Below are 22,284 nucleotides of genomic sequence, written 5' to 3'. Positions count from 1 at the left end.
TGACTGCATTTTCAGTGTCCATCTGAATGACTTGTGTATGAGGATGTTAAGTTGCATTTATCCAGCTTAAATGAAGCGGAGAGTTTTGTAATGATATGGTAACTCTCTTAGGCAACCGAAAATGTCAGCCCAAAGGGAAAAATCACCTTCACCCGAAGCCTGTGTTTGGCTGTGAGGATAGAGACACAGCCACAGAATGCAGCCGAGGATTCCAGCTCTGGCTTTGGCTGTAGAAACAGAGACTTTGGTCAGTAATGAGCGGTTTTCAAAGCTCACGGAGACCCTGAAAACCAAGCCCATCTCTGCTTGGCCTTACAGAGCTCATGGCACATGTGAAAGAGAAGGATCTGCCCTTGTGATCTGGGCCAAAATTTCTGGAATCCAGCTTAAAACTTATAAGATAAGTAGAACTTGAGTCATGGTATAAAGCTCCCCCTGGGCAGTTTTCTAATGAGATTTTCAGTTCTAACAAAGATGCTCTTTAGCCTCTCCTTGAGTTCCAAATCCTATTTAAGAAAGAGAGAGAGACACACACAGAGAGAGACCCCAAACCACAAAGCAAAACAAAAAATCAAATAAGTCATTTAAATAAAAAGAACTGTGTTGCAAACATCATCATTTTGGGATCTGAACCTGCAGACAGTTTCTTATTTTGAAAATGAACTTCTGCATTTTTTTTTTTAAGTACAAGCACTCTTGTTGGTTCTAATTCCCTCTCCTGATTTCTGTATGGCTTTACATGTCTATTGGTAGGTCATCTTTTTCTTTGCTTTACTTTCCCATCCAACTTTGCAAGGAAAATTGGAACCATGAGGATAGTCTTCCCCCGCTGGTTTCCATGCCCCCCACCTCACCCTCAAGCACACATTCTGCCATACGGCAGCGGGGTCATCCTGTCTTTATGGCGTCCAATACTGTGGCTTCTGGCCATTCCTTTGGAAGATAGTTCTGCCATGTGATGAGTCAAGCAGATCGTTCATCGGCTCTGTTTTTTAATAAAACATGAATAGCATGCATGGTTTATGGCTTCCACTATTCAAACAGCAGTTGTGCCTAAGAGGAATGATTCATTTTAATGGTTCTAACACTCATTTCCAAGCAGCCGTGCCGCTTTATCAAGCTTTAGCCTGAATTAGCGCATGCTAGCCTTGGAAAAAGAAGAGGGCTCGGCAGGAGTTGAATAGAGGCTTCTCAGAAGGGAGGGCAGCTGGGACTCACAGAGAACTGTCGCTGGGTTTCTTGTCACTGCAGACAGCCTCTCTGCTACCTCTGGGACAGAGTCTCCTAGGAAGCATGGTGGGAGTTGGTGTCTATAAGGCACAGCCTGCATTTGCCCAGAAAGAAACACGTCCCATTCTATTTGAAAGACACACGGGTTTATAGGAAAGCTGTGGATGAAAATCTCCTTTTCCCTCCTCACTCTGCCACAGGAGCATCCTCCCCACCAAATGAACTTACACTTACCGGACGTTCCTGGGACATCAGCAACTATGAGGGGGTGATGGCTGGGCAAGCTTAGTGATATGCCTGGCACATAGTCATGACTAGCTTTTACTGTTAGCTTCATTTTACAGTGAAGAAACTGAAGCTGAGATTTTCATGAGGTTGCACTGCTAGGAAGTGATTGAGTCTAGACTCAAACCCACATCTTCTGATTCCAAATTGCATGATTTCTGTAGCATCCTTTGCCTCCCGTGTGCACTGCTGGAAGCAATATCTAAACCAAAGGATCAACTAGTGCTGGGTCTGTGGCACTCCAGGGCTGGACTGAGAAGCAGATGTTCAGGTGAGGGATATTCTATGACCCTCAAATCATGTTTCCAAGTGACCGTTTAAAGTGGTAGGGCATGCCCTGAACTCTTCAAAACACTGAGTGCCCCCAGCCACCAGCCACACCTCATCTTCCGTGGCTGCACTCTCAGGTGAGCCCATGATTTTTCTGAGCTAGCCTGGACTGTGAGATCAATGACACATTTAACTTGCCAAGGGCTAGAGAACCAGCCTCTTATGGCAAGCTACAATTTTGCTTAAAGAGCTGCAGCTTCTGAGTGCTGTAATTGGAAAGTCAGGAGAATGCAATTATTTTGTTTTGTTTTTCAATTCGTGGATGGCATTCAACATGGCATCAACAATTGATGGCATTGTAAATATCTTTTTACTAATCCATCGCTGCAAATGTCTTTGCCCAGATAAGAACGATTTTAACAAGAGTTTCTTAATTAAATATTACCTGATGCCAGATGACCACTCAGAAGACAGCGGTGGGTTCCATTAAAGGATGAACTTCACTTCTGCAGCTGACAGCTGATTAATGTGTTAATTAGGACCCCGGCCCCTTTCCCCGGTTTCCCAAATTTCCTTTTAAGCCCAGCAGAATGTATATATTGTACCCCTGTGGGTAACCTCATGGCACACTTTGGCTTTGACTTTAGACATTTATATAAAAATAAAGGCTCAGTTGCCAACATGAATAGCTTCCTTTCTTTCCAGGGGAAATACAAGCTGGAAATAGTTATAGGAAACAGAAGTCCTGTTTTTTGGTTTTCTTATATCTAGTGCAAGTGATATTTCTGCTGAGGCAATGTCTTTTGAGCAGTTTAGCTGTGTAAGTTGCCACACATTTATTTCACAGGAAAGGAGTGAATCCATCAGGCCACTGAGCTTATAAGTACTGCCCTGGCAGCCAGCCACCAAAATATAAATACTTTAAATGGACTAGAGGAAATGTTCATTCTGTTGTTTTAGAACTGGACACATCCCAGGAAGGTAAATTTAATCTTTTTGAGGCCTGCTGTTGTAGGGTTGAATGAAATACGCGTTTGTTTATCTCTGTTGTGATCTTTTTGTCTTTCTGGCGATACATTATGTATTTGCGATATGAAGCATTTCAGCTGCCTGGCCCAGTGGCATTGCATTAGCTGATTGTTCTGTCCCCAGATTGTCATCGTGAAACAGCTTCAGCCTTGGCTCTGTTCAGTCTGGGACCTGTTAGGGAGAGCAGTGGAACCAAGGGGCCAGATTCCAACAGAAACAAAGCTGGGGTGGAATTAAGGGGAAAATCATTCCAGAACCCAGTGAGCTGAGCTCTGCACTTGTTAATCTTTATCTTTTAAAATATCTGAAGGAATGTTGGTACTTCTTGGCATAATAGGGAAAAAATAATGTCCCCAAAAGTAAATATATATATATATATATATTTAGAAGTCTGTGGAAAAAAGAAGGAAAGAATACCCCCACATCATCACAATTCAGAAAACCACAGTTTATGAGACGCACGCTGTGTATCTCATGGATATGCAAATGTTATTTTGTTAAAGTGAGAAATATACAGTATATATTTTCAACTAACTACCACATCTTAAGTAATCAGCTCAGGCTCTTTAGATGTAATCTTTAATTACTACAAGTGTGTCGTTAGTTAGAGGTAGAATGAATGATGGTATTGCTTTTTATTGCCTCACATGATATAGCCATTTGTGCCATAAATTCATTGACCTCATCTTAAATGATGTGTCCTGGAAGACAGACTTGATTCATTATTTCTTAAATGACAATTTTTTTCTCTAATAATTTTTTGCTTCGTCGGAAAGATTGCTTTTCTGTATTTTTAGATTAGTATTCGAAACTGAAATGTAATAAAGCAAGGAGATGCACACACACATTCATACACATAGCACCTGTCAAGATAGTCACAAACAGTCACATTACTACCTTAACACTTAGGGGTGTTATAGAAAAACAATCAGTTAACCATTAGGCCTTGGCTGTAACTAGAAAGTTTCATGAAATAGAATTTTGCTTCTAACTTTGATGTCTGTAATTCTTTTTAGTGGAAATAGATAAAATATGGTGGAGAGTTACCATTTGATAATTGAGATAGGTCTAATGGCATTCCTTATTCATCAATGAATTACTAAAAGCGAAGGGAGAACATTTACGTTTATATTTCAATTTTTTTTTTCTTTTACTTCACTTGAAAATATTTATTTAGCTTGAGGAAACAGAGAAATTCTATGGAGGCAAAGAATTCAGTCTGGCATTTAAAAACCAATTAAGGGCTTCAGAAAATTCTTCCCCCTTATGGCCAAAAAATAAGATCCAAAAGAATTATGCCAGAAAATTTGGTATATTCTTTTAATTAGTTTAAATCATTGATAATGTTCTTTAGAGAAGCTATGTTTGATCCCTCGCTTCAAGCTTGTAAATTTACGTTTTAGGCTTTCTACAGATGTGTAATATTGAAACAGAAGCATGTGGTTTTATTTCATAACTGAATTTAAATGTCATGTCATTACACATTGTTTAACTTAAAATGATCAGGATTTTAAAATAATAACTAATATGCATCACGTTTTCCTACTAGTTTACTTAAACTCTATCTAGATGAGATTTTTTTAAGGTCTGATGGATTCTGCACATCTCAGCTATGATAAATGCTATGATAAATTCTGGAGGAACATGAAACACTCTAATGAAACGTAGACATATATTAGCATTGAAATTATTATTATTATTTTTTTTTACCATTTTAACAACTGGAACAGTTTTGATACCTAAATTGAGGGAATATCTTTCTAATCGTCAGAGGTCACTCAGCAGTTTTCTCACTCTCCTCAAATTTTTGCAAGAAGTATTTTGAAAAGGCCATTTGATATGAGACCAAACAGAAAAACTAATGTGTGCCAATAATATTTGTTATTCGGTCTCACACGATCAAGTTTATTTCCTGCAAATATCCGTTAAAAAAAAAAAAAAAGAAGGAAAAGAGTGGATTTACACATACAGACCCACATCTGCCACGCGTGTGTGCGCTCAGAATCACAGACTAGCATGCCACCACTGTTTACAATCAAGGAAAGCTGAAAGTTAAATGAGATGAGTAATCAAATGCCCAGCATATGTTGTTTTTGCATTGTTGATGTGACCAATCATTATTAAAATTTATCCTTTTAATGCTATCAGTTTACAATAGTAAAAAAAAAAAACACACAAAAAAACGCACCAACAGACACCCTCTTCAACAAAAACAGCATTCGGTTTAAAACAGTATTGGAACCAGTGCATTATTGGGCAGTGACTCAAATTCAATAAACTCGCCATTGCACTGCATTTCAGAATTCTTCCTCTGCTGCCATATGACTTGAGTGCTGAGGAAATGACCAGAAAGAAGAAGAAGAAGAAAAACAAAAAAAGATTGTGTGTGTAAAATTCTGTCAAAAAAGTAAGGCACGAAAGAACTATTGAAAATTTTGACATCTGTTTATCTGTTTATAGCTATGGCAAGATTACTCATATTAATTCTTGTTTAAAATGCCATATGAAGGAAAGACATTTGTGCAAACAAGAGTCATATTTGAATTGTAGATCATGTCTTCACCATCTGTGAGAGCTGATGGTGTTGCAAAATTAATGTGTTAATGAAATCACAATAATTTCTCCAAAGTAATGGGTTCTGAAGCCTAGAATGACTATTTTTTGAACTCTGGTGTCTAGCAAATTCCAATTGGGAAAAGCTCTCAGCCTTTAATTAGTTCTGCAGCCCAACTTTAAAATAAATTTGGTGATGTCTTTCTATTGCCAAGAGTAGATTTGAAGGGGGAAAGAAAGCCATAACAACCTTTGGAAAATGTTCTCTGGTGTTTGAAAAGTTGTTAAATAAGACTGCCTGCCAAGAAATGTCACCAAAAATTCTGACTACTGAGAGAGAGTGGGCAAACAGCTCAAAAAATAATTCTAGCTTGCTGCAACATCACAGGTTGGGAATAGCTAAACCTCACACAGACTTCATGACTAATTCCAAGTTTCTCCTTGGAAGCCATAGATAATGATGTTCAGCGCTTTGTGTTGTTGGTTAACACAGCACACCCTTTCCAAGTGTATTATCGAACACAGTCAATAGTGAGAAGTGACTCTACATGAGGAGAATTTTAAGGGGCTAGGTTCAAGCCCACTGAACTTTCTGGAGAATCCTTCCCTCCACAACTGTTAAGCTTTGCATTTACAGTGGGCCTCTTTGATAAGTGAAAATGTGTGGGCAGATACATGTACTCCTTTTTGTCAGATCCACCTTGTAGTCATGCTTAAAGGGGAAAACACAATTTCTTTTTCAAACAAAAAATAGGAAAATGTGATGCTTGCCATTCTGAGGAGTTAATATCTGTAAAGCAAACCCATCATTTTACAAACATGTAAGGCAAACCCATCATTTTACAAACATTTAAGGATTTTACCCTTTAGAAGGAAACATTTCAGCCTATTTGAAAAATTTGATAAAGTTTGAAAGAACCGTTATGTGAAACATGAAATGCTATCAACCCAAGGAAATTGTTTATCTCACCTGTTGTGTTTTTTTGTTTTTGTTTTTTTATTATTACTGTATTCTAGGTATGTGACTGGTGTAAGCACATAAGACACACAAAAGAATACCTGGATTTTGGGGACGGGGAAAGAAGGCTTCAGTTCTGCAGTGCAAAATGTCTCAATCAGTACAAAATGGACATTTTCTACAAAGAGACACAGGCCAATCTTCCAGCTGGGCTGTGCAGCACATTACACCCTCCCATGGAAAATAAAGCAGAAGGCACCGGGGTGCAGCTGCTCACTCCAGACTCTTGGAATATCCCGCTAACAGATGCTCGGAGGAAGGCCCCCTCCCCGGTGGTTGCAGCTGGCCAAAGCCAGGGCCCCGGCCCGTCGGCGTCCACCACCGTGTCTCCATCTGACACTGCCAACTGCTCTGTCACTAAAATCCCCACGCCAGTGCCCAAGTCCATCCCCATCAGCGAGACTCCAAACATCCCTCCCGTTTCCGTCCAGCCACCTGCGAGCATCGGGCCTCCCCTCGGCGTCCCGCCTCGCAGCCCTCCCATGGTGATGACCAACCGCGGCCCTGTGCCGCTGCCCATCTTCATGGAGCAACAGATCATGCAGCAGATCCGCCCGCCCTTCATCCGCGGGCCGCCACACCACGCCTCCAACCCCAACAGCCCCCTGTCCAATCCCATGCTCCCCGGCATCGGGCCCCCGCCCGGCGGCCCCAGGAACATGGGCCCCACTTCCAGCCCCATGCACCGGCCCATGCTGTCGCCCCACATCCACCCCCCGAGCACGCCCACCATGCCCGGGAACCCCCCGGGTCTGCTGCCTCCTCCGCCCCCCGGCGCCCCCTTGCCGAGTCTTCCCTTCCCTCCGGTGAGCATGATGCCAAATGGCCCGATGCCCGTGCCCCAGATGATGAACTTCGGGCTGCCGTCCCTCGCCCCGCTGGTGCCGCCCCCCACCCTTCTCGTGCCATACCCCGTGATCGTACCCCTGCCCGTGCCCATCCCCATCCCTATTCCCATCCCCCACGTCAATGATTCCAAGCCTCCCAACGGATTCTCCAGCAACGGGGAGAACTTCATTCCGAGCGCCCCTGGCGACTCCTCGGCAGCGGGGGGGAAGCCAGGCGGACACTCCCTGTCCCCCCGGGACTCCAAGCAGGGCTCGTCCAAGTCCGCCGACTCGCCGCCCGGCTGCTCCGGCCAGGCCCTGAGCCTGGCGCCCGCGCCTGCGGAGCACGGCAGGAGCGAGGTGGTGGACCTGACGCGGCGCGCCGGCAGCCCCCCGGGCGCGGGCGGCCCTCTCGGCTTCGCCGGTGTGCTGCAGGCCCCACAGGACGGCGTCATCGACCTGACCGTGGGCCACCGGGCCCGGCTGCACAACGTGATCCACCGCGCGCTGCACGCGCACGTCAAGGCGGAGCGCGAGCCGGGCGCCGCGGAGCGCAGGACCTGCGGCGGCTGCAGGGACGGCCACTGCAGTCCGCCCGCCGCCGGCGACCCGGGCCCCGGCGCCCCCGCGGGTCCCGAGGCCGCCGCCGCCTGCAATGTCATCGTGAACGGCACCCGCGGCGCTGCCGCCGCCGAGGGCGCCCAGAGCGCGGAGCCGCCGCCGGAGCAGCCCGCGGCGCCACCGCCGCCGCCGCCGCCTGCGCCCCCCAAGAAGCTGCTGTGTGCGGAGGAGCCGGCGGTGAGCGAGCTGGAGTCGGTGAAGGAGAACAACTGTGCTTCCAACTGCCACCTGGACGGGGAGGCGGCCAAAAAGCTGATGGGGGAGGAGGACCTGGCGGGGGGTGACAAGTCAGACCCGAACCTTAATAACCCCGCGGACGAGGACCACGCCTATGCTCTGCGGATGCTGCCCAAGACGGGCTGTGTCATCCAGCCTGTGCCAAAACCTGCGGAGAAGGCTGCCATGGCGCCGTGTATCATCTCCTCGCCCATGCTCAGCGCCGGGCCTGAGGACCTTGAACCGCCGCTCAAAAGGAGGTGCCTCCGAATTAGAAATCAGAATAAGTAAAAGGTTTGTATGTCCTCCTGGGCTCTCAGCAAGAGCCAGTGCCCCTCTGCCTACTTCTTACAAAGCAGGGGCCAGAGATAGTTGTATTAATAATCATTAATCACGGTTTTACAGTACACTTTGTGTGGTCACAAACGATCGTCTCTTTGTTCAAACAATATGATAGTTAAGGAGTATTCCCATTTTACAGTTGAGGAAACTGAGTCACAGCATGTGAGTGCCATGCCCAAGATGGCTTTTTTTAATGGTGAAGCCCAGTCTCCAACCTGACTTGAAACACTGTCTCCTTAGTTATGCTTCCAGTTTTATTATTATGTTCATCTCTGTCATTTATCCCCTTGGGGAAGAGTGGGATGTGGGGTGGAAGGAGTGATTACTTGGGACACCCAAATGTTCAGTCATGAGGTTGCAGGGCTGTGATTAAGGGTCCAGCTAACTCGTGGGTTAAGCCACATCCTGGAGCTGGGAACCTCACTGGCAGTATATCCAGTCTCACCAAATTTTCTCCATAAGCACAAGATTCCATATGCAAGATGAGAATAAAAATTTAATCTCATATGTTTAGGCCAATAGAACCCAGGCTGCTTAGCCCCAATTGCTTACCTGCGTGTTGGAGCAGCAGCCCGCAGCTCCTGTTCATGGGGCCTCTTCCTTCAATTTGGCAGCAACCATCACTTCCTGGGGCGGGCCCCGATCTCACGGACCAGCTTTGCTTTTTCCCATCCCTGAACTACGCAGCTCAGCTGGTCAGTTGCTCACCTCTGGAGACAGTGAGAGGCTTTGACAGGGACAAGAGCTGCAATGATGTACCGGATGAGAATTCACATCTCTGACTCATGGGGGAGGGGAGCGACCAGCGGCTTGAGCCCTGTTATAGCAGAATTTCAGCAAGGGGAAGGGGGACTGGCGTGTACGGACACATGCTGGCTATAGCCAGTTGCCTCCCGCGATCCTCCAGCCAATAAGTGGTATTATCAGCATCTTACAAATGAGGAAGATGAGGCTTAGAGATGTTGCCCAATTCAGAGCTGGTAAGGGGAGGAGCCAGTATTCATTTCAGGCCTGTCTCCTCTGTCCAAGTGGGATTCAATATGACCAAAATTCAGTAGAGTTTATTCAGCTGTTTGTAGAAAGGAACAGGAGAGAGAGGCAAACTTTACTGAGCACCTAACTTTGAGCATCATATCCAGGGTGAATATGATGCAATGTCTGACCTCAAGGCATTTACAGGCTGGTAGGGATATGAACCCACCGAGGAAGGAGGCCTGGGGTAGGAGAAATGGACCTTGAAGCAGGCATAATTGTTAACAATTGTGCGTACAGGGTCTCTTCTAAGTGTTTTTTTAGTGGTATCTGTTTAGAGCCATACAACAATTATTGTCTTCATTTTACTGATGAGGAAACAGAGGCACAGAAGAGTGAAGTAACTTGCCCAAGATTTCCAAGTTTCTTAGTAGCAGAGTTGAGATTCATCCAGGTTGTCTGACTCCAAAGCTAAATTTGTAAAATCCTCTATAGGAGAACAGGTTAATTGGTCCCTTTATTACCCTACTTGATGACATTCTTTTATCCACCTCAGTTTTTTTAGGGGAAAGTTGCTAGGGAACAACTAAGCTTACCTTCTAACTTCCCAAGTGTTTAGGTAGTATTCCAATCTTGTTTTCTCCAGCAACAACAAACCAAAAATACCAGTTCATTATTCCGCAGTGGAAAATATGAACACAGACAGAACACTTGATATAGTGTGTCCAGCACATTGTCCGTAAGTCAGAGTATTTACATGGGCAGCTAAACTGATAGACAGAAGTTTGCTTGGGAAGCACAGCCAGATCACGGGGACTTGTTGAGTGGTATAAGAAGTATTTTTCAGCCACCATAGTTCGAGGTTTCCTTTTCCACTTACGGCTTTGTCAGTAGGAGCAGAATTACGAAAATTTGGTTCACCGTTCCTTCTTGATTTGATACCTACAAGTTCCACTGTCTGAAAACAGAGGGCTTCAACTTTCTTACAGCCATCTCAATTGAAAATTCCCCCGGTTTCTCCGTGAGAATAATATAATCTGGTTGACAATGCTGTGAGTAATGGGAAGATGTGTGACAAAACCTTTAGAAAGTCAAAAAGCATTGGGGAATTGTCATTTTAACACATTCCGATATCACTCATTCAGAGGAGATTGAAGGGCTAACAGGAGGTGAAAGAATTTTCTACCTTCACTGAAAGAATTTTCTACCTTCACTGGGGTGAGAAGTGAACAGGTCAAGTATAGTGCCATTAGCACATGAAGTAATGTGGGGCCAAAACGTGAAAATATATAATGGCTACTTGGGTGATATATGTTTCTGAATAAAGAATCAGGCTATGGTCTTGGATGTGTTCCAGACTCATTGCTAAAAATATTAACCTGACTGAAGCCTGCTTCAGAAAAGGCAGTGAAGAAATTGTCCAGAACCCTATGGGGTTGGAGGGTTTTTTTTATGATGAATCCCCCAAGAAATTACAGCTTTTCTCTAACATCAGAAACGCTCAGCCTTTGCCAGTTACAGCAGGGTGACAAAGCAAGTGATTTAAGATGGGGGAAGAGCCACCTCTCCTCCACTAAATCACATTTCCTCTTACCCTCTGTAGTTCCATGTCACCTCACAGCACAGTCTCAACCTACCACAATTCACTCATTCCCTCTGACCTTGCCACATTTTCTGTGTACACGTGGCACTGGCGTTGTTTTTCTTCTAGGCCTCTGAAACCCAGCCCATTTGTGTGGTTGGGGAAATTGGAAATGGATCTGTTAAATAAAGGGCTGCATGGTTTTTGTGCCCTGATGTTGAACACTGTTTGGTGGTTAGTTAAAGCCAAAACAAAACCCAGGCTGAGAGTTGCGTTGGGTGAGGTGCAGATGAGTGAGTTCTCCATGTCCTTATTACATTATTCCTCATTGTTCCTCATTACATTATTCCTCATAGGAGAGTCTGGCAGTAACTTCAGGCAGTCTTCATTCTTCTCACTATGTCCACCATTCTCAGACTGTATTAGTATTTTGACCATTTTAAATAGATTCAAAGCAGAGTGTATCTTGAAACCAATAACCCAGGCATCTACAGTTGTCTTCAAAGAAGTCATCATTCTTGCTAGTTTTTTTGCAAATAATAGTTGTTGTATGTGTTTCTCCCTGCAGTTTGAAGCTGTTCTGTTCCTGGTTACCTGACTTTATGCTTCTTGATATGATTACACATGACTTGAATGGAGAAATATTTTTCCCCAGATGCAGAACTAATTAAATTTAGTTGATGATTTTAAAAGGTTGTAAACTCCCTCTAATCCTAAACTTTTAAGACTCCAAATACTAGTTCTGCAGCTTCAGCATCTATAAGCTGGGGAAAAATATTTGCCCAAAAAGTAAGAAAAACAATGGATAAACATTTTCCAAACTGTTCTATCCACAAAGAATTCCATTTATAAATGGAATACTCTCTTCTTTGTCTTTGCCTGGGGGCTTGGGAGGGAGCTGTTTGTATGTGTGCATTTTCTGAATCTCTGCAGTTAACACTTGTTTATGGTACATGGGGGAGTTCAGAGTAACCATCTGCAAATGTTTGAAGATATTCAAAAGAATCCATCCCCCCCTCCTTGATTTTCCAGGGAAATGACATATCCTCTTTAAGTAAAATAATCAGTGGAAAAAATGTGTACCAGGCTTAACTCTTTCAACCTCCTTTTTACCCCTCCAAGGCAGCAACTGGGTGTTGAACTGTTCAGTAGAAATGGTCCATACTATTTTCTGCCTTTGTGGCTGGCAGTTTCTTATGTTTCTAAAACCAGAAATAAAATATGTGGCCCCAATTTTGTGACGCTCTTCCAGGCTTGGCAGTAGGGCTCAACTTTTGGTTTCTCCGGGAAAGCCGGAGGAGACGCCTGTAGTTTTGACTTCTTGGAGTTTAATTATTAGTCTGGTCATGGACCTACAACCCCAGAAACAACTGTTTCGAGGCAGGGGGTTCACCTCATTAGGAAAGCCAAAAAGGTGGAGGCAACAGGTAACTTTTTTGCCAATTTAGTCTCTCCCACTGAGAAGTTTGAGAGAGGAGGCTAACTTGGAGGAGATTCTGAAGTCAGTCCATATGTTCCAAATACTAATATGCATGCATACTTTTAAAACAAGGAAAAGAAGGAAAACTGAGAGTGAAAAGAGGAAATCAATGCAAATGGGTTATGTTCTGGTCCTGGGCCAGAGTATATTTGATGCTCCAGTACTTGATTATTGGAAATGTTAATTGGCAACCTAACTCCTAATGTAAAAACTGAACCTGTTGTTGGGATGCAGATGACTGACTAGTTCCAGGTGGAGCTGATACAAAGAGCCAGAGGAAAGGCTGCTAGTCTGCATCTTATACCCTGGGAGTGGTGGCACCTGGGAGGCTACCCCCATGATCGTTCCGGCTTGTAGAGGGAAGCTTTCTGGAATGAACAGTGTCAAGACTGGCCTCAGTCACTTCCCATTCTATGCTGCTGGATCCATTTTAGCCCTTGTGACAAGGGGTTTTAACGTCGGGTTTTATGTGCACACACGTGGCTTTCAGGTCATATTTCAATTAGATTTTGATGGAATATGAAATGATAGGGGTGCCCAGGTATTTATTTCGGGTGTAGCCATCACCCTCCATTTTTGTCAGGGCTGGGATTGGGTGAAACGAGAAGCATCTAGTATGCAACTTTAAAGAGGCACTGACTCCCAGGGTGGTGTAGGGGAGCACAGGCCTGGCCTGATTTTTAGCCCTTCCGGTCCATGTGGCAGCCTCCCTAAGCTGGGGTTTCCTGCCCCCCACTGGGCCAGTCCATGGATGGCCTTTAGCAACTCCCTCTGAAATTTCATGGAGAGTTTTGTGTGCCTGTGCATAGAGGTATTTTCTTGAGAGGCGAGGGCCATGGAAAAAATCAGAAAAAAATCTGATCTACATATCTGAAGGATTATTTTGTATTATTTCTGAGTAATATCTGAGTTGGGATTTTGCTTGTATCTCCGAGGAAGCGGAATTAATTTTAAGTTTCCCTTAAAACTTAGAAATTTATTTTTGGCTTTTTTTTTTTTTTATGTGGACCTAATTTTGCTGAATCCCTGTTGCTGCTACATACTGTAGTGCTTGCTTCCTTCAAGATTGCCTCAGTAACAAAATGCAAAAGGTTCTAAATCTTTCTTCAAGTTCCCATCTTCTGTGCGGTGCTTATGGTGAAAGAAGAAGAAAAGGGGAGCAAGAAAAGAAACAAGGTAGCTACTTCCACTGCACGTGGGCTTTCAAAGTGTAGCCGTGCAGAGTCGCTGGCCTTCCTTGGAAAAGCTTTCCTCCCTGCCACTGAGGCCCAGGGAACGGGATGGCTAGGGTCAGAGAAGTGGACAGGTCACCAGATACCAGGGCTTTGTTGGGGCAGAAGCTGGGTGGGTGGGCACGCTCCCCAGGAGGCTTCTTTACCTGAACAGTGTGTAGTTGGAAACGGGGAAGCATTGGAGCAGCTGTTAATAAGCCGTTCCCCAGAAATAAGCCCTATGACTGGTTTCCAATGAATCACCCCTCGCTGGCCTACGTGGCTGTCCGTGCATCACAGTTCAATCATTGACACCTCCCTTCATGCCAACAAGCATTACAGAGGGGCAGAGGTGTCTGAGGACCAAAATACACTACGGCAGGGAACACTTATGTCATGCAGGGGAACCCTCACCTCCACCCTGAACACTCTGCCTTTTCCAGGCTCTCTTGTAGAAGAGATGTTGCCAGAGGGACAAAGGGTGGCTGTTCTCTGTTGTTTCACGGTGTCCTGCCTAGAATTCTTTTGTATTCTTCAGTTGCTGCTTTAAATGCATAATGAATTATGTGTAGAAGGATGTTAAGGCAATGTATTAGGCATGTGTAAACTTTTTTTAATGCCTCAAAGGCATAAAAGGAATTCATTTCAGAGAAACAAATAAATTGGCTTTAAAAGATAAACAGTTTAGCGCTGGAATCGTTGAACAGCACTCCATTCTCAAGGAAAAGGAGTAACTGCCATCTCAGATGCCAGCTCCAAATACTGCGTGGAGAGGTTTTTCTCTGGATTTATGGATTTCCACAGCATTTTGCTTAAGAAAAAAATGTAGGGTGGGGTCAGGGCTGAGAATGTGAGGCCATCAGTGAAGAGGGAAAAACACACCCAAATTGTGTCACGGGTCATTTTTAAAATTCTAGTAAAATTGATTGGAGTGTACTAAATGACTGTAAATTGGAAACCAGTCAAGTTGCCTCTTCCTAGGGCTGCGCTGTGGTCTTAAGCAACAGCATGTGTGCACAATTTTCCCATGTTGTCCAAATGGGCTATGATCCTTAGGGAGAAGGGAACACGAGGGCAGCATGCTCTCCACACAGCCATGGGTCAGTGCTGTGGCAAAGCAAAGCCATCCAGAGCTCCCAGCCTCATTCCCGTACATCATCCCCATTTGGAACCTCTGGTTTGTCATCTTTCTTTGACAGCAAGTTGTGTTTTGTTTGGGGTAAAAAGGAGGTAAGGATGGGACTTAATGCATTTTAAGAACAGAAGGGAGAAGCATACTTTATGTGCTCGTTTGATGTGAAGCATTGACATAAAGTCCAAGAAAGTGCAATTAAAAAGCATATCTCTTCCTCATTTGCATGGCTTATTTCCCCAGACATGTCTTTGTATTGAAAATGAATGGTATTCCCGTAGAACATGTGTCTCAATTTGTAATGATATCCTCCTTGCAGCTGGCTTAGTTCTCCAAGTGTTTCTAAAATGTTACTGTCTTAAATTTGAGCCAACCTACAATAACAAATTATCTAGAAGCAAAGTGGCTAAGCTACATTTGGTGAGAGAAGGGGAAACCCTAGATTTCACCCTTCAACTTTTGTTTTGGAAATTCAGAGAGTAACATAATCTTTTTCTAAGGAAATCTACACACGCACACTTTAAAAATTGGGCAGATTGGGTGTCGTGGGAGCAAGAATGACCAGGTTTAAGTTTCCCAGTGAAGTTCTGCATCCCATCAGCAAGCCCTTTTGATATTTTAAACCCATATTTAGAGTAATTTCAAGTTATTTGGAGCACATGTGGTTAAATGTAAAACTTTGTCATTATGATTTGTTAGATGCTTATACTTTAAATATTTATAAGCCATTTTTAAGTACTTTATCCAAAAGCCTTTTCCCACTAGAATACTGTAGTTGAGTGGTATCTGAGCATTATTATAGAAGACACAGAATAAAGTCACTGCAATATGCATGCACATTCTTCCTGCTTTTCTGGTTTCAATTCAGGTGCTGTTTTTAGTAGATTCAGCTTATTTTTAAAAACGTGTAAAAGGTCATAAACAGGTTGGTTGCCTGTGATAAAATACATATTTCCCAGTTCCCAAAAGGTAAAGTGTTCCAATTTGAACTATATTAAGTCCCACTTCTTCTCCTTCTTCTTCTATTCTAAGAGTAATTAAGAAAACTTTCCATTAGAGTGTTGGATCTGAATGTCTGTCCCTGTGAACTTACAATGTCATGTTGTTCCCCCAAAATGCCTTAGGGACAGGTTATTGGTGGTTGGATTGAATTGTTTACTATTCACTTTCAGCTGTCTCAGAAGTGGGGACCTAGGGATTCCATCTTTATCGTAGGTAACCTGTTTGCATTTAATATGAAGAAGAAGAGGGGAAAAAGACCACCCTTTTTCCAGATTCAGAATCCATTTAAGCTTCAGAGGTTATAAATTTCAAACTGACCTCAGGCCTCTGGGGTTCACACTCTTTTATGGCTGGCAAAATACAACTTTCTGGTAAGAACAGGGAAAAGAAGGCTTAAAAAGACTCATAAAGTTGCCTGGACATCTAATAGCTCTTACCAAACAGCATTTTCATGAGTTAAATGTAAATGAGTCAGAAACATATAGATTGAATTTCTTTTAAAATACACTTGGGTTTAAAAATTAAGGCCAAAGTGCTTGGCAAAATAAGTTTTGATTTTAGCCAAACCCGGAAAGTTTGAAAAAAATAGTTCTCCCATTTGCCAAACCAAAAATATGTCCAGGTCCCTCTCTTCCTCTCATTTAATACAATGGCGTCATAAATCTGGGACTTAATGGCTGTTTTTGTATCCTCCAAGGTTTGATCAACGTGCGTCTCAAATACTAATTGAGAAATGATGCAGATTTTTTGTGGAAAAAACATGACCTTGCAAATGAAGACGAAGGGCCACTGGTTCAGTTTTCCACTACTGATTTTGACAGCACCTCTCAATATCTGATCAAACTGTTCTTTGTGTCAGCAGTGTGTGTGTGTCTGTGTGTGTGTGTGTGTGGTCTGTGCACAAGCAATCATAACTTTTAAAAAAATTCTGTATTTGGAATTCATTTATACTTAATTTATGTATTAAAAATTCAAAAATTTCATACACTCCTAATCCTATCAAAATAGAGGGAGACAGTCCCCTTTCACTTATTTATGGCTCAGAGATAGTCTTCATTTATCTCCTCTGAGGATAAAATATCCATTTTGCACATGGACAATATCTAACAGTGACTCTGTGCAGGACACTTATTAAGAGATATTTGAAAGAAAGAGAAAAGCAAAAGAGGAAAAAAAGTGGGGGAGGGTGTGGCAGGAGTCCTTGCCTTATTTTGAGGAGCTAATAACCTGTTGAGAGAGACAAATAACCGAGGTCACTTTGACAAGCAACTTACAGAACCATGTGATGCTGAAGACTGTAGGCTTCCGTGAGGGCACCCAGCAGGTCCTTTCACTTACCATTACAACCAAGTGCCTAGTACTGGGGCTGGCACAGTGGACACTTGAATATTTGTTGAACAAATGAATGAGAAGTGTCTCAGTAGAGGACCGGCTAACGGAGTCATCTTGATAGGGGTCCATAAAGTAGGTGAGTTGGTAGTTAGGTCCTAAAACTGGGAGGGACAGGGCTTGGCATCCGGGAGTGGAGGAGTGAGGCATGCAACAGGATGTCAAAAGCCGCGGATGCAGAAAAGAGCAAGCCGGTCTAGCGACGACCTTCGCGTTCCCTTGGCTGGAGGAGCGGTCTTGCCCGTAGCAGGTGAGGAGCTGGAGGTTGGCGGAGAGCAGGTAGGTAGTGGAACAGGAGGCTGAGGAACTGGTACTGGGTCCGTTAGGCAACATCACACGAGGTGACCTCAAGCAGAGGAGTGACAGGATGAATCTCTGTTTCAGGAGAATTACTTTAGCGGCTTTTCGGACACTGAAGAGAAGCAAGCGGAAGACTGGCATCCCTGAAGTTGACTGTTGCATTCTGATGACAGGCTGATTACCAGAAGTCAATTCTACAATATTTGCAGACCGTTGTTGCTAGAGGATGGGGGGTGGGGTGAGGTGGTGTGGGAAGAGGCTGCGGCTTCCGTGTTCTAGGTGTGTTAAGCTGCTGTGGCAGGGCTGGGGAGGAAGAACGTCTTTATGCCCAGATGGACCTAAGGAGATTCCATAGCCCAGAGTGGAAGGCAGCCTCACAACGGACAGAGCATTCCAAATGTTCAGCCCCAGATTGCCACAGAAACAGAGCTTCCGTCTGTCTGAAAGGCAGCTCTGAGCGTCAGTCCTGCAGGGGCGGGTGCATGGTGTGGGCTGTCATCAGTAGGTGGTGGGGAGGTACAACAGTTCTCGTAACAAGCACCTGCTACACACCAAGCACTTCCTTGGCATTTTAACTTATGGTATTTTCCTTGGAGCCTCAAAACAACTCTATGAGGTCGGGGTTATTCCCTTCATTTCTTGTATAGGGTGGGTATGGCACAGTGGTTTTGAGTGTTGGCTCTGGAATCAAGCCACCAAATTCCAGCACTGCCATTTACTGGCCTTATGGCTCTGAGTAGAAGTCTTAACTCCTCTGTGCCTCAGTTTCTTCATCTGTAAAATGGGTTTATAATGGTATCCCATAATGTTGTTGTGGGCATGTAAAGCGTTTGGAGCAGTCCCCCTGCAGCCCAGAATTTCTTCCCTTGGATGTGTAGTGGAAGATAATGAAACCTTGGCAACCTCGGATGTTAAGGGAAACCTTTCCAGAAATTCTCGTAAGATCTCTGATTCCTCTTTTACAAGTGTAGAGATTGGGGACAAAAAAAGAGTGAGTGTTCAAAGTCACAGAGTGGCGCAGCCAGGATCAGAACCTGAGTCCTCATCTGCCTTTATTCTCATTGGGACATGGGGTAGGGCTGCAGCTGCTTGAGTTACACGCCCTGCGCCAAGGACTGGAGTCATATTTTTGCCAGCCGGTGCATCGCTTCCTCATGTCAGGCAGCAGATTTCAGATAGGAAATAGGTTGTACCTGAACATCTGGGGGTTGAGGGTTGCAGACAAGCAATTACTAACCACACTCGCCGTCTCCTTTGTTGTTTGGGAGAGAAACTGGTATGTGCTCTCATTTTTACAGTGAAATTTGCACTAATAGGAAGTTTCTCTCTCACTCGCTCTCTGTTGCCTACCCTCTCCTTCTCTCACTCCCTCCCTCCCCACCTCTGCTCATGAGCTGATTGTGAAGAATATATGAAGTGTGGGAGAGTCCTCTTTTCCAGACCTCCCCTAAAATCTCAAAATCTACTCTTGACCCACAGGCCCTAGCTACTTGCCACGAGACTAATTTTATCTGGATTTTCTTTTCTTTTCTTTTTTTAATCTAGAATACCCATGGTTCAGATAACAAGGAAAAATAATAAACTCAGTGCTAACACCAGTGAGCATCTTTTGTGGTCCAAGGTAGACTTGGGGGAAGGCAGCAGTCTGGAGAGACAGTTGGTAGAATACAGAAGAGGGAAATGCCCAGGCTTTTTCTTTTTTTCACTGACGCCTTGGACAAGTCACTTAATTAATCCAGGATTTAGCATCTTCCACTCCAACAGGACACAGCAACGCCTGTGCCTGTACGCACAGAGGGGCTCTGGGGGAGCAGAGCTGCTGAATCACATGAGCATACCTCAGCTAGTTTGTGTATTAGGTGGGACTTGAAGGAAAACTCAATTTTTTTTTCTTATCACATAACTCAGTTTTCTTATTTGCAAAACAGAGAGGCTGGACTCTGTGTGTGTCTGAGGTCTCTTCTAGCTTGAGGCTGGACCAGGCCTCCTGCCAGGGGTAAGAAAGGGGAGAGGTGGAGGGTGGACTAGGAGGCAGCACACCCCAGGGGTGGAACATGCACTTTGGGTGCATACGGAGGTGCTAGACTTCGATCGGCTTTGCCTCTTTTAGCTGGTGACCCTGAGCAAATTACTTCCTTAACCCCCCTGGGAAAGTTTCCTCATCTGTTAAAGGGGGACCACAATAACTTCAGAAGCATTGTTGTGGGTTTCAAGTGAAATAAGTGTTTGCAAATGCTTAGTGCAGAATTGGGCATAAAGTTGGTGCTCAATAAAATTTGGCTTCTCTCTTTGAAGATGCTGTGGCTTTCCCAAGCCATAACAGGGAGTAGGGAGGTCCAAAGCCAAGGGCATAGGCTGCAGGCTGTGTTTCTGCAGAACATTAGATGCATTATGTAAATTATTTTTATTTAATTTTTCTCTTTTGTGAATGGACATAGCCTCCAGCCTACAGTGCATTTATAAAAAGTGTACATCATTAGTCCCAAGGGCCAGAGTTTGCTTTAACTCCCAGGTTCCAGAAAGGAATTGAGGTGGTTAGAAGATCAGTTGTCTAGGGTGGAGCTAAGAACTTAATAGAAGGGGAATATTGTGAGTGCACAAGAGGGGGTGGCAAGATTCAGAGTGCCCTCCCGCTATCCCCTCCCCCCGTAACTTTTAGAGATCAGCAAGAAATAGCATGAACCGCTTGTAAGAATAAACAGGACTCTCTCGCCATTTAACTTACAGAACCAGCTAAGCAAAGAAAACCAAAATTTTTATTTGTCAAACAAAGAAAACTAAAGACGGAGTTATCCCAGTAGGGGGTTCTTGTATGACTGAGATTTGTATTGATTGAAAAGTAAAGTAAGAGAGACTGCTAAAGGAAAAAGACTATGAAAAAAACAAAAACAAAAAAACAAAAACAAGGTCTTATATTTGGTTTAATCTTTTGTTTTGCTTTTTTTAAAATAAATACACACAACCTAAGCTCAGCAGAACCGTGGGGTGGGTAGCACGGAGGCGATTCAGACAGAAGCCCACCCTGCCCTCCGCCCCACAGCCCTCTGCCCATCTGGGCTATTTTCTTTCACATTCCAAAGGAGCAGGGAGGTTTTTCAGTTACTGTCATCGACTAATAAGCTCTAAGAAAAGACATGCCACCCTCTTCATAAATGAGAACAGTTTTCCATCTTGGTAAAAGCCCTTTCAAAACTCTTCATGAACAACAGTTGAGGAGGGAGGGAGAGAAGGAACCACTTTTGGCAAAACCTGGCGGTGCTGGGGCCTTCTGGGGTGGGCTCGGCATGGGGGACCACGCTTCTCCGGCACACAGAAACCTTATCAGCGGGTGCAGGCGGCTCTGTTCACTGACCGTCCGGCTGTACCCCTGCGAGTGTCCCAGAATAGCTGTGGCCACCTGAGAGGAGTCCAGTCCTCAGGGACTTGTTATTGTCCCAGATAAACAGGCTGCGGCGGCCAGCGCGTAATGGCTGCATTTAACTGTGATAAGTAATGGGCAGGCACGCCTGCCGAGTGAGTGCCTCCCTGGCAGATTCTTGTTCTGGAAGTTTTATGTCCTTGCAGTACAACCTGTCTAAGCCTTAGGTTTTAAAGGCCAAAGAAAAGAAGGTGGGGATGGCTGTTTTGACGGTATCAACATTAAAGGACGTCCCGGTAGTCAGGTGCACGTTCACTTTCTGTGATATTCTCCGAAAATTCTTGTGAGCTAAGGGAGGATGAGTAACTCAGTCACACTCTTAGCAGTGCTACCCTGATGAAAAGGACAAGTGACTTGCCAGATGGACATAGGTTCTCTCCATGCACTTGGTGTGCAGTGATGGTTCCAGGAGGCGGATATTTCATTCTGGCTAAAAGAGGCAGGTGGGTTTGGAATTCTGAAGGCATCTGGCCATGCAGGCTGCTGGGGACCACGCATTGTGGTGTGGTGCGTGCTTCATGGTACCAGGGATGGGCTTGTTTGTGTGTCACTGCGCATGCCATCTTCCAGGTTAGAGGACCTGGGAGCATCCTGCCTTCACACAAACCCCCAAACTCAGAAGAAAACCCAAGCGTGGGGCACAAGTACAGCTACTGCCCCAGCATCCTCTGCGTGAGGAGCTCTCCAAAAAATCTCCACCAGAGATGTGCGCATGCATGCATGCATGCAATTAACAGACAGGAAGGAGGCTGGCTCTGAAAATGTGGACCTCAGGGCCCAGAAGTCTTAAATACTGATAACAGGTGAATACCCAACAGCTCAGGTTTATAATCCATAGTGGCCTTGGTCCAAAGATCCTACAATCACAGTATGTGAGAAGTGAAGGGATATAATAGAAAAGTCACCTAGACTCCCTTCCACAGAGCAAGAATCAAGGATTGGGAAGGTTAAGGAATAGGTCTAAGGTCACACAGTTATAGCTGGACTATAACTCAGGTCTTTGGTTTACCATTTGTAGTATTTTCCCCTTTGCACAGATCACCCAACTTAGAAGGCACAGATTTTCCGTAAGACTCTTCCACTTGGCAAAGGCTAAATAGGAACCAGCTTAGGCTCTGGAACGCTGTACCTTGAGCCGCTCTCTCAAAATCCAAGATCATTTTTTCTTCACTCTGTTGAGTTTCCTACACTGTATATCAACAAATATCAGGAAGATGAGGCCCAAGCTTTATTCTTCTCTCTCCCTGCTGCTGGGATCTCCTCTTGTATCACCAACAAGGGTGCGGAACTAAACCAGCCAGAGCCCAAAGAACAAATGCAGATGACTTCAGCACTGCCCCCTCCTCAAATTTTATTTGCAGAAAGAGACTTGTACTGCCACCATCTGGCCTTTGTGGGTGTCCCAGA

General features: G+C 44.5%; 1 protein-coding gene across 3 annotated transcripts in view; it reads left to right on the top strand.

Moving 5' to 3' along the window:
• LOC119539706 (sine oculis binding protein homolog) overlaps window positions 1–22,284 on the top strand; it is a 153,603-nt gene that overhangs the window by 126,927 nt on the left and 4,392 nt on the right. For all 3 annotated transcript variants that reach the window (XM_037843415.1, XM_037843416.1, XM_037843417.1), the window contains one exon: window positions 6,385–8,343. In XM_037843415.1, coding sequence (XP_037699343.1) covers window positions 6,385–8,340 — 1,956 coding nt within the window. In that variant the 3' untranslated portion in view covers window positions 8,341–8,343. The remainder of the gene's footprint in view (window positions 1–6,384; window positions 8,344–22,284) is intronic.

The sequence above is a fragment of the Choloepus didactylus genome, chromosome 7 (assembly GCF_015220235.1).
Source record: "Choloepus didactylus isolate mChoDid1 chromosome 7, mChoDid1.pri, whole genome shotgun sequence".
NCBI classification, from domain to species: Eukaryota; Metazoa; Chordata; class Mammalia; order Pilosa; family Megalonychidae; genus Choloepus; species Choloepus didactylus.
Note: the sequence above shows the minus strand (reverse complement) of the source record. Positions and strands in the feature narration are given on the sequence as shown.